The following is a 12,628-nucleotide window of genomic DNA, read 5'->3' as shown; positions in this document are numbered from 1 at the left end:
GCCACCGGGGAAGCCTTGGGTTAATATAGGTTCTGTTAAATTATTTTATCCTAAGGTCTGGAGAGGGGATGGAGAATTTTCATTTCTAAGAAGTTCCCAGGGACGTTCAGCACCACACGCTGAGAAGGGGATTCTGGGACATCCTGAAGCCCACATGAGACAGATACAGAAAGATGAAGGTAATCATTCAGCGCCAAATCCAGACCAGTTTATATAATAAACTGTCCAAACACTGAACTTTAAATACTGAAATACTGAAAATCCATTCACTTAACTACATTTATGCAAAGATGTCATCGTTTGAATGACAAACTGCAATAAATTAGCAGTGACAGCTTAGATTCTAACTCCTTTCTCCTTACAATCCAATCATTAGATTCTAATCACTATCACCTGTTTTGTGTATGTGTTACTTTCTGCGGTACAACAAAGTGAATCCGTCATTTTATTTTTTTTCTGAACTCTCCCCCACCATAAGCTCTTCCCCTACCCCCAATAACCACATCACAAGGTTTATTATGCCAATGTGTTTGTGTTCACTTCTCTTCATTTTTTTATGTTTTAAACTTTATTTTGTATTGTCGATTAACAATGTTGTGATAGTTAAGGTGCATAGCAAAGGGACGAAGCCATACATATACATGTCTCTATTCTCCCCCAAACTCCCTCCCAGCCAGGCTCCCACAGAACACGGAGCAGGGTTCCCCATGCTGTACATACAGTAAGTGTTTGTTCTCATCACTATGATCTGTTTTGTGTGTGAATGTTTCTTTCTGCTGTCAAACAAAATGAATCCATTTTTTAAAAATTTATTGGAGTATAGTTGGTATACAATTTTGTGTTACTTTCTGCTGTACACCAAACCAAATCAGTTATACATGTACACATATCCACTCTTTTTTAGGTTCTTCTCCCATATAGGTCATCATTGTAAACTGATGATCTGTTTTAAATGCAAATCTAATCACGTACTCCAACAGGCCAGGCCTTCATTTTTGTCTTCAGCAGATATTTATCTTGTTGCCCTGTCCTATTGATTAACACTACCCTCTTTATTCCCCAGTGTGCTCCAGCTTGGAGAGAAAAATTATCTTGTCACCCTATTTGCAAAGAATCTACTATGTGCAAAGCGATGGTATAAAACCTGTGATCCAGAAATAAACTAAACAGATTCACTGCCTCTGTTTGATTTAATCCTCATGAGATAAGTAGAGCAAAGAATTTATAACTTGTCATATAGAAGTAGAGAGAGTGTGTATGTATTAGAGTTAGTTTCAGCATGTGTGTATTCATTTTTAAATGTTTTAGTGTGTGTTCATGTATTTGGGCTGCCTGGAGGAGTGGGGGATTGTCTGTAAGGGAGGCTCTTAGGCATTGGAAAACTTCCTCCAGGTGCACCTTCTTGGAACTTTATTAATGTGTATCAGTCAAGGTTCTCTAGAGAAATGGAACCAATAGGACATAAAGTCTACAGAAGAGGAGAGGTATTTAGGGATTCACCCACTTGGTTATAACAGTATGAAATCCCATAATCTGCTATTTGAAACCTGGAGAAGCAGAAGAGTCAGGGTTGGGACTTCCCTGGTGGTCCAGTGGTTACGAATCTGCCTCAAAATGCAGGGGATGTACATTGAACCCCTAGTCGGGGAACTAAGATCCCACATGTTGCAAAGCAAATGAGCCCCTGAACCGCAACTAGAGGGTCTGTGTGCCCCAACAAAAGATCCCGCATCCCACAACGAAGACTAAAACTTGACACAGAACCATTAACTAAATAAGTAAATATCTTTTAAAAGTCAGTGGTAAATTTCAATCCAAGTCCGAAGGCCTGAGAACCAGGAGCTCTGAGTCCAAGGGAAGGAAAAGATGGACATTCCCACTCAGGAAGAGAGAGTGGATTCACCTTCCTTCACCTTCTTTTCCATGTGGCCCTCAGCAGATTGAATAACACCCACCTACACTGAGGAGTGTGGGTCACTTCACTTAGTCTATAGGATCAAATGCTGATCTGTTCCAGAAACATCCTCAAGAACACACCCAGAAATAATAATGAGCCAGCTATCTGGGCTGATCAGCCTTTGGATAGGTGTCCATCCTGCCCCTGTCCCCTGAACCCAGGTGCTGGCATCCAAAATAAAGCAAACTTTCCCTTCCACCAACTGTGCCTCTTTATTGACTTTTGAGCAGTGAGCAGTTACAATTTAATGTATAAAATAAGCTACAAGAATATATTGTCCCAACAGGGACTATGACCAATACTTTTTATAGAGTATAACTTTTAAAATTGTGAATCACTCTACTGTATTATCTGCAACTTATACAAATTATTCATCAACTATACTTCAAAATGGCTTCTCCAGTGGCTCAGATGGCAAAGAATCTGCCAGCAATGCGGGAGACTTGGGTTTGATCCCTGGGTTGGGAAGATCCCCTGGAGAAGGAAATGGCAACCCAACTCCAGTGTTCTTGCCTGGAGAATTCCCCATGAATACAGGAGTCTGGCAGGCTTTAGTCCGTGGGGTCACAAAGAGTCAGACACGACTGAGAAACTAAGAAAAAGCACATACTTCAATTAAAAAAATCTAAAAAAAGAAAGAACCCAAGTACTCAAAATGAACCCATAGAAAAAGAAATCACATCTGGTTTACCGAAGCAGAGAATGCATGGGAGAGAAACAGGAGAAAGGTTGCGGAAAGGTACAAATTCTCAGCTTTAAAAAAAGAGGCAAAAGGGGTAGTGAGTAAATGATGACTGCAGTTAATGTTGCTGTTCACTACAGTGCTGAAGAAATATGTTCAGAGAGTAAATACTAAGACTCTCATCACACCAAAAAAAAAAACAAACAAACACTTAGAAAAAAACATTTTGAGATGATGAACGTTAAATAAAGAGCTTCCCTGGTGGTTCAGATGGTAAAGAATCTGCCTGCAATATGGGAGACAGGGGTTTGATACCTGGGTGAGGAAGATTCCCCTGGAGGAGGGCATGGCTACCCCCTGCAGTATTATGTTAACTAAAATCACTGTGGTAATCATTTCATGATATAGATGTCACATACACTTCAAACATATACAGTAGCAGCAATTTTAAACTTTAAAAATTACCTGGAATAATAGAATTCTGTAACTCTTCCATCAAAAGTAAACTGTATATAGTACTGTATGTCAATGATATCTCATGAAATTAGAAAAAAATTGTTAAAAAAGATAAAAATTAAAAGTGCAAAAGAGTATAAGTGAAAGAGGACAAACCACAAGTGCTTTTTTCCTTTAGAATTATTTTATTAAGTCATAACTGTACAACTGCTTCATATAATAATTTCTACATGCTAAAATTTAAGGAGCAATGTTATTAATATGTTTCATTATAGCATACTTTTGACTAATAGCTTTTCAAAAACTGAGAAAAATCTTGCAAAAGGTTTTTAAAAACTTAACATTTTATAAAGAAATGTTAACAATTTACAAACATTTAACAAAATGTTTAATATTAAACAAATTTAACATTATCAAAGAAGTGACATTTCTACACTCTGACAAAGATCACTAGAAAAAAACAGTTAAGCTAAGAAACTGCCTCAAAGGCATTTTCCATACGGTTTCTCCTCTACAGGAAGGCAATGTTCTTAAATAATTCAATTCATTCACAAAAGGCTCTCTGCACCTGCTCTGGTTTCTTCTGCCATATCACTGCATGTTTACTCATAACCTGAAGCTGCCCAGTTACCTCTGGGCTCTCATCCTCCACTATTTAGACAGTGAAGCCCAGGGCAAACAGGAAGAAGCTCAGTTTCGGCTTCGCCCTCCCAACCCCCACATCCCTCACTGCCTCCTGGACCAGAGTTTCCTTCACCATATTGAGCCCTCAAGTTGCTAGCAAAGTTTCCATTCCTCATTGACTGTAATTAGATTGCTGCTGATAATTTCCAAAGTCATTGTTAATTCCACTTCTACAATTTCCTCCTCCATTGTTGCCATGACCACCTCTGCAGCCTCAATCATGGTTGCCAGATGCGGGACTTTCACCACCAGACAGACCCTCTGTCTCTCCCTTTTCCAGCCCCATGATAAGCACCCCTAAACCTAGGACCATTTCCATATGCATCAGATCCTCCCCAGAAGTTACTTTCTCATCCTGATGCTAGTCCCAAATCACTACCACCACCAGGATAAACCCCCAAACCAAAGCGGCCTCCTCCTCCACTTCTAGAACCCTGGACTTGCTGCATTTCCCATGTTAACAAAGCCTTTGCGACTTTTGCATGATGACCATTGATGGTATGGTTTTTCGGCAACACAGTCTTGTCCACAGAATCAAGGTCATCAAAGTCACAAATCCAAAGCCTCTTTTCTTGCCAGACTGCCTATCAGTAATGGTTTCAATGGTACCATTTGTCCATATTTCTCAAAGTAATCTCTAAGATGATGTTCCTTAGTATCTTGTTGAATACCAACAAACAGTTTCTTCAGTGTCCAAAGAACACCCCGCTGTCCAGATGCTGCTTCTGGGACACATGTTTGGGTTCAAGCACTATGCCGTCAATGGAATGGGGTCCGGTGGGCACTTCATCCACCTCGGTCATGGAAGAAAAGGTGACAAAACCACACAGTCTTGATCTTTGGCTGGAAGGATCCCTCAGGACCACACAGTCTCTAAGTTCTTGCCGCTGCTGGTAACAGTTCCTCAGACTTTCTTCTGCGGTTTCAAAGTTCAAGACACCAATAAAGAGTTTATTAGTTTGTTCAGCTTCTCTCTTTTGCCTTTTCAAAGCAATTGATTTCTCGGTTTTCTCCATCAGACTGGGTTGCTTCAGTCAGATTTCCTATAGCTGAGGGAGATGAGAGAGATCTCAGAGATGAATGCAAACTGGACATGTCCCAGCCCTGTGGAAAGAGCCTGTGTTGCCCCAGGAAAATCCCTCTAGGAGCACTTCCACTGTGATCTGGCAATGCTGCCATGGCCTCTCAGCTCCCGCCACCCTTGAATCAATCCTGAGTACTTTTCATCTTCCTATAAAACATTATTTGAACAGAGGGAGCTTTCCAGAACCAGTCATCAAATATTGCATTTTCTCTTTTAGTTTTCCAATTCTGAACTGTATGTGTATTCTCATCTCTTCATTGTATGTTAATTCTCTCACTAAGCTGGATACCCAATGAAAGGAAGAGTAATGTGGACTGTAGGGATTTACCCTGACATATATACTTACTCCTTTGCCCTTAGAAGGGGCTCAAGATATATTTTGTTGAAAAAAGTATTCGAACTTCAAATATACTTTCTAAAGTTTTCTCAGAAAGTCACTCAACTCCAGTTATACAATCTTATCACCTCTTCGGTGGGAGACTGCAGTCAACTGTCACTATGATTTCACATCCTTTCTCTCTTAATCCATTTAAGACTTTAATCATAAAAATCTACTTAAAACATAAACCTAATCAGTGCACACTTTCTTTTAAAATCCACCATTTCCGTTTCAGAGGGTGTTTTTAGAGGGAGAGAATAAAAATATCTTAATCCTGTTGCCCTGCCACCCCTTTCAACACCCAATATTCCTGTTTGGAACGAAAATCACTTGATCCTCATGTTTACAGAGCACCTATTACATGCCAAGTTGTGGACTAAGACCCATAATTCAGAATTTCACTGAACAAAGTCATCGCCCCAATTCATTTGAATCCTATAAAAGTTTTTTTTTAACTCTAATCCTTGGTTCATCCAAAGCAATTACTTTACACAACAAAGAACAACTACAACATTATCTAAAAAGCTACAAAGTTACAAAACCCAAAACAAAAAATGAATAGTCCTGACTATACAATAAAAGCCAAAAAAGCAATGTACACATTGCTAAGGTAATCTGCAGGGCAAGGAATAGCACATTACTGCCCTGGGTAGGGGTGGTTCTGTGATGACCCAGCAGAGCTGGCTTGAAACTTACCAATTTCAGAGAAAGGGAGGGTGTGTGTGTGTGTGTGGCACATAGCACGGGGTACTTGACCCTAAAGGTCAGAAGAGGACCCAAACAGGGGTGCAGGGCCAGGCTAACAGGGATGGCATAACTGCTGGACTCTGCCGGCCGACAGGTTAGGGCAGGACCAGGCCACCGAATCGGCCCAGGTCGTCTGGGACTTGGAAAAACGTGATCCCAGGCCGGGGCTGTCCGTCCGTCTGAAGCCCCCTGCTCATCCCTGCTGGCTTTGCTAGCTACATGATTCCCAGGAACTATAGAAACTTGGAAGTTTTCCAGCCGGAACACTAGAGGGCACCTTTACAAGCACAACCCTAAACCAGCAACACTCCTGCAGCCGGAGCTCTGCTGCTCCGGGACACGTGTCAACTGCTGCCCTCACCTTCGAAAGGAGCTGGAGCTGGAGCCGCTCCAGTGGCGGGGGCGGCGAGGGGAGCGGGGTCGCTGGCGCTCAGGGGATCTGCCCCAAGGGGAACGCGACCTGCTCCTCCTCAGCCTGCGCCACGTGGAGGGTGGTGGCAGCATTCTCCGGGGAGGGCTCAGTCGCCTAGGGGGTGGCTGGGGCCAGGGGGCCAGCACGGCTCTGGCCGTGATCTGCCGGCCGTCAATTTGCCCTCCGTCCATGTGCCTGAGCGCTTTCGCAGCCTCTTCCGGATTCTCGAACTCCACGTAGGCGTGGCCTTGAGGCGGATGCGCGCGCATCCTGTCCCTGCGCAGGTCGATCTTTCTAACTCTCCCGAAGATGGAGAATATCTCCCGGATGTGCTCCTTGGTCACCTTCCGGGTGAGCCTCTCGACGTGCACTTTGGTGGGCTTAGGGGCGAGGCTGCGCCTTCTCTTTTCCTTCTCATCTCGTCTGGGTGGTTTGGGTTTGGAACCGGACCGCCGCCTGTGGTCTCGGGGGCGCCAAGGCCTCGGAGAGCTGTGGGAGCTGCTGGAGCTGGAGCTGGAGCTGCGGGACCCACTGGAGCGTCCCGAGCGGCCGGATGCTGAGAGCGAGCTGGAGCCGCGGCTGGAGCCCGCGCGGGACCGAGCCCCCGAGCTGCTGCTACCGCCCGAGGCCCTGCGCCGCTTCCGAGCTTTATCCCTGCCGCGGTCCTTCTCGCCGGACTGCTGGGCAGCGCCTGTATCTTTACAGCGATCCGCGAACTGCTCGTCAGAGCGCTCTTTGCGTAGGATGGGAGACGGAGTCATCTCGCCTCCGCGCTCCTCAGCCTCAGGAGAGAGAGGGGTTAATAGATTAAAGGCTGTTTCCTACAGTGTGAAGTACAATAGAATGTTGTGATCATCAATAAGGCCATCACAGAGGCAGAGAAAGAGGAGAGATGGAGAAAGAGAAGTAAGAAGAAAGAGAAAAAAATGACAGTTATTGATGAAGATATTGGGGAAGGGCAACCCTGTAGCTCAGACGGTAAAGAATCTGTCTGCAATGCAGGAGACCCGGGTTCGATCCCTTGGTCGGGAAGATCCTCTGGAGAAGGGAATGGCAATCCACTCCAGTATTCTTGCCTGGAGAATCCCATGGACAGAGGAGCCAGGCGGGCCACAGTCCATGGGGTCACAGTCCATGGGGTCACGACTGAGCGACCAGCCATAGCGGTTTAACTTGATGATTCAGAGAGCTGAATTTTTTAAGAAACATTTTATTGTTTACTAAATATTCCTGGAAATACAAGAGCCAGTGATGTACTAGCTTATTTTATCCCAACAACAAAGCAGGTTTCAGATTTTTTTTAGACAGCGTTAGATGTACAAATTGAGCTTCCCTGGGGGCTCAAACGGTAAAGAATCTGCCTGCAGTTCAGTAGACATTGCCTGCGTGCTAAGTCGCTTCAGTGGTGTCCAACTCTTTGCAACCCTATGGACTGTAGCCCGCCAGGCTCCTCTGTCCGTGAAATTTTCCAGGCAAGACTACTGGAGTGGATTGCCATGCCCCGCTCCAGGGGATCTTCCGGACCCAGGGATTGAACTGGTGTCTCTTACGCCTCCTGCATTGGCGGGCGGGTTCTCTACAACTAGCAACATCTGGGAAGCAGTGGACATTAAACAAAGAATTATAGGAACATCAATATAAACAAAGGTAATGGATTAATTTGGAAGAGAAATGAGATAAAGTTAGACATAGTTTCAGAGGATATCAGGTAGAGAAATCAAACAGAAAAAAGTAAAGTAGGACTCTCTAAAATAACTTTTAAAAGTCACCTTGACCTTGCTGTGAGTGATATAGGCAAGTCACAGTCATAATCCTTACCCCAAGTCCTTGCACCTCCCCTCCTTGTCACCAGGGCCCAAGGATGTCCAATTTTTACTGACTTCCTTGCAGCTCAGGGCCACCACAGGGGAAAATAAACCAGGAAGAGCAGACTGTACTGATGTATCAGATAGATAGCCTGGAACATTCTTCTTCCAGCTTACAAATGGGACAGTCTAGTCTTTATAGCTCAGCTAGTTCAGAAAGCAATCTTATTTCCTTTCATGAGAGCACTGCCTCCTCAGCCCACATTATAAGCACTATTAATAGGAAGAGAAAGAAATCTGAAACTCAATATGGCAGAATCTGGGGCAGTATGAACCCATTCTTGCTATGGGGTCATCCTAGGCCTCTGCCTATAGTAAGGACCCTCCCGTCAAGTCTCAGAAAGCTTCTCCACCCCACCAGGGACAAGCTAGACCAGTGGTTCTCAGAATACGTCCTTAGACTGTGAGCAGGAGGACCAGTGGCTCTCAGAGTGTGTCCTTAGAGCACCAGCAGCACCTGGGGACTTACTAGAAAATGGAGAGTCTCAGCCTTGCTCCCAGATGTGATGAATCAGAAACTCTTGGATGGAGCAGCAATCAGCTGAATTTAAAAAGAAAGAAAGAAAAATAAAAACCGAGAAAAATAAACTTGTGGGTAAAACTTTTTCCAGAGAGAACTATTTAAACAGAGCCCAGGCAAATACTACCTCTACTTCATAGTGATTTTTTTAAAAATCTGGCTAATTATCCCAAGAAAGCTTCATACACAAACCTATACAAAACCTTGAATATTTCTTAATACTAACACCAAAGAAATAACTTTCAATAATGTAACAGTTTAAGAAGCTACTATTTGCTTAATTAAAAAGATTGTACAAAAGGCAAAAGTATATAGATGGACATCAATATGGATTTCAAACTCACCAGAAGAGACTGACTTGGAAATCTGGTCAATGCAGGTTCCCCCAGTTCTAAGAGCTGTCCACTGACCACTCCTGAGATCCAGACAGCCGGTGCCTCAATGGAAAGTCTGACTTCTGCCTCTGCCTCTCCTTTTATAGGGGAAGAAGGTGGACAACCCAATCAGTGGACAACCCAATCAGTGGACAACCCAATCTAGAGGGCACGCCCTCTCAGATCCAAGGGATTGGAGACATTCCTAAATCTGTGCCCACAAACACAAGAATTTGAGGCTATTGACACAGATACTATGAAAAAACTCAAGAGTTTAGACAAATACTTCTACTTCATAGTGATCTTGTGTTTTTTTTTTAATCTGGATAATTATCCCAAGAAAACTTCATACACAAACCTATACAAAACCTTGAATATTTCTTAATACTAACACCAAAGAAATAACTTGCAGTAAGGTAACTTCATTTTAAAAGCTACTGTTGGCTAAAACAAAGAGATTTTAGAAAAGGTTAATGTAGATGTATACTGTTTTGCCATCAGTATCAATTCCATGCTCACCAGATAAGGCCAGCTTGGAAATCTGGTCTATGGAGGTTTCCCCAATTTCAAGAGCTGTCCTCTGACCACTCCTGAGATGCCGTCAGCCTGTGGCTCACTGGAAAGTCCACTAACTTCTGTCTCTGATTTTCCTTTAATAGGGGAAGAGAGTGGACAATCCAATCAGGGGACAACCCAATCTCCAGAGAACACACTCTCTTTCAGATCCAAGGCATTGAAGAGATTTCTAAATCTAAGCACACAAACACAAGAATTTGAGTTGACTGAGACCATCAGATACTATTGTAGATTAAAAAAATTTAACACATTTGTGCCTGGTTAGGTATTTGCAGTCCCTACCAACATTGTAATGTTTTCTTTCCCTCAGCTGGGATACATTCTACAAAAATAAGAGTGGACGTTGCTCTCTGCACTTCATAGTAGCTTTAGAAGGACCAGGATTCCAGGTCTGCTTCACAACTCTTAAGCTGCCTCAGCAACAGTGTAGATCTTCGTTTCCCTAAGAGAACACTGCGCCTGGAATTTCTTTACTATACCTTGTAACAAACACCAATCTAAGGCACCTGAGTAGATGCAGAGAGTCATTTTGTGAATCCATCAGAGTATTTTAGAACATTACCTTACTGTGGGGACTTCCCAGGTGGTGCAGTAGTAAAGAATCCAGCTGTCAGTGCAGGAGACACAAAACTTGAGGGTTCCATCCCCGGGTTGGGAAGATCCCCTGGAGAAAGAAATGGCAACCCAATCCAGTATTCTTGCTAGAAAATTCCACGGACAGAGGAGCCTGGCAGACTACAGTCCATGGGATCTGAAAGAGTTGGACATGACTGAGTGTGTGGTGTGCGCAGGTGTGCACACACACACATACATATTCTGAACCTACTGACTGGATATGCAGGGAAAGGGAAAGGACAGAACCAGAGATAACTCTGTGCTTTCCAGCTCAAGTGGCTGAGCAGATGAAGTGCCTTTTAAAGGAAAGGGGAAGTCAGGAGAGGTGGCAAGTACAATCTCAAGCAATGGGTGTGGGAGTTAGGGCCCAGCCCCCCCAACAGAGTTGAGAATTTGGGGATAACTCCACAGTCGGCATCCATGGTTCCACAACTGCACATTCAAACAACTGTTACTGAGTCCAAACTCAATCTGCTGGCCACGAAACAGGCCAGTTAATGGAGAATCTAGGTGCTGCGGCAAGGAGCACAACTTTATTTGGAAAACTGGTGACTGAAAAGACGGAGGACTAATGTCTCAAAATAACCATCTTATCTGGGTCTGAATGCCAAGTTCTTTTACAGAACAGCGGCAGGGGGAGGTGAGGAAGCAAAGTAAAGCGGCCTTAAATCTTGCAAATATCTTCTGGTATAGTCTTAGAGGGGAGATGTGTTAACTTCTTCCATCCTGCCATCCACAGGTGGACAGGGCGCTGAACTAAGGTCTTTGGATCAATACTCAGGCAGGATAAACAGTGTCTTTTTAGTGAACCAAAAGGATACAGTTATAGAACATTTGCTTCCCATTGGTTTTGTATAAATAGTGTCCTTTTAGTAAACAAAAGCAACCAGAAGCAAAATTAAGGGTTTAAGTAAAAGAAATAGATCCAACATGGAGTCATGTAACACAAACACAGGTTGTGTAGTACTGTAGTATGCATTTATTTTTTTTTTAAATAGGCTTATAAGAGGACCCATACAGTTCAAACTTGCACTGTTCAAGGGTCAACTGTAGAGACTATGTAAGATTATCAGTTCTAGTTTGGGTAGAGTGTTAGTGAAAGTTGCAGAAAACTGGTAGTAGGTATCTTGACTATTAGCACAGAATATGAAATGAGAAATGCTCACCTCACCTTCCTCTGCTACTTTACTCAATGTAATTTGTTGAAACGTCTGTCTCTTCCCCACTAAATGAGCCTGTCAGCCTTATTGAAGTTCACCTGACCAGATATTGGAGGGAGTTTGTTGTTTCTTTGTTGTAGTTGTTCTTTTACCAGGGCTCTAAGCCTTATTTCAATTTTATTTACTCCAGTGCCACACTGTTTAATTACTTTGGTGTAACCCTTTAGGGTATTTTGGGATCAGGAGGTTTCATACCTTCAACTTTTGATTTGCTCTTTCAGGATTCTTTTGGTTATGCAGGGTGCCTGAGCTTCCAAAACAAATGGTGGGATACATTTTTCTATTTCCACAAAAAAGTTCAATAAAGATTGCATTAAGTCTGTAGATCACTTTGTGTAGTATTGACATTCTAATGTATTAAGTCTTCCAATCAATAAAATGGTATGTCTTCCTATTTATTTCTATCTTTAATTTATTTCAGCAGTACTTTATAGTTTGGGGAATAAAATCTTTTGCCTCACTGCTTATGTTTATTCCTAATAATTTATTCTTTTTTGAATTGTTTGTGCTTACTGTATATAAAAATAATAATTTTGTGTCTATTTTTTAGGTATTTTTTAAAAATTTATGTTTTTGTTTTTGTTTGCTTTGCCATGCATGTAGGATCTTAGTTCCCAGACAAGGGGCCAGAGTTTGAACCCAGGCCATCTGCTTTGGGAGCTCAGAGTCTTGGCCACTTGACCAGCAAGGAGGTCCCTTGTGTGTTGATTTTTTATCCTGCAACTTTGCTGAGTTTATTTTTGGGGTCTAACTGTGTGCATGTTTGCACCCATGTGTTTGTGCTGTGTCTGAGTGTAATTTAAGCATTTCTACATATGACACCATTTCACTATCAACAGGAATCATTTTCCTTCCTCCTTTGTAATGTAACTGTCTTTTCATAACTTTTTCTTGGTTCTTTGTTTAGCAGGGACTTCCTATGCTAGGTCGACTAGAAGTGGCAAAAGCAGGCATCCCTCTCTGGTTCTTAATCTTATAGAAAATACTTCCAGGCTTTCTTTATCAACTAAGATGAAAGATGCAGGTTTTTTATGTAGGGCCTCTATTCTATTGACAT

The 12,628-nt window shown here is 42.8% G+C and overlaps 1 protein-coding gene across 1 annotated transcript; it reads right to left on the bottom strand.

Moving 5' to 3' along the window:
* LOC102169858 (RNA-binding protein with serine-rich domain 1-like) lies at window positions 3,273-7,430 on the bottom strand. Its single transcript, XM_018051146.1, has 2 exons — window positions 6,351-7,430; window positions 3,273-4,828 (listed from the first exon to the last, which is right to left on the bottom strand). The coding sequence occupies exons 1-2, from the start codon at window positions 7,160-7,162 to the stop codon at window positions 4,810-4,812; spliced, it is 831 nt and encodes a 276-aa protein (XP_017906635.1). The 5' UTR covers window positions 7,163-7,430; the 3' UTR covers window positions 3,273-4,809.

Source organism: Capra hircus, chromosome 7 (assembly GCF_001704415.2).
Source record: "Capra hircus breed San Clemente chromosome 7, ASM170441v1, whole genome shotgun sequence".
NCBI classification, from domain to species: domain Eukaryota; kingdom Metazoa; phylum Chordata; class Mammalia; order Artiodactyla; family Bovidae; genus Capra; species Capra hircus.
Note: the sequence above shows the minus strand (reverse complement) of the source record. Positions and strands in the feature narration are given on the sequence as shown.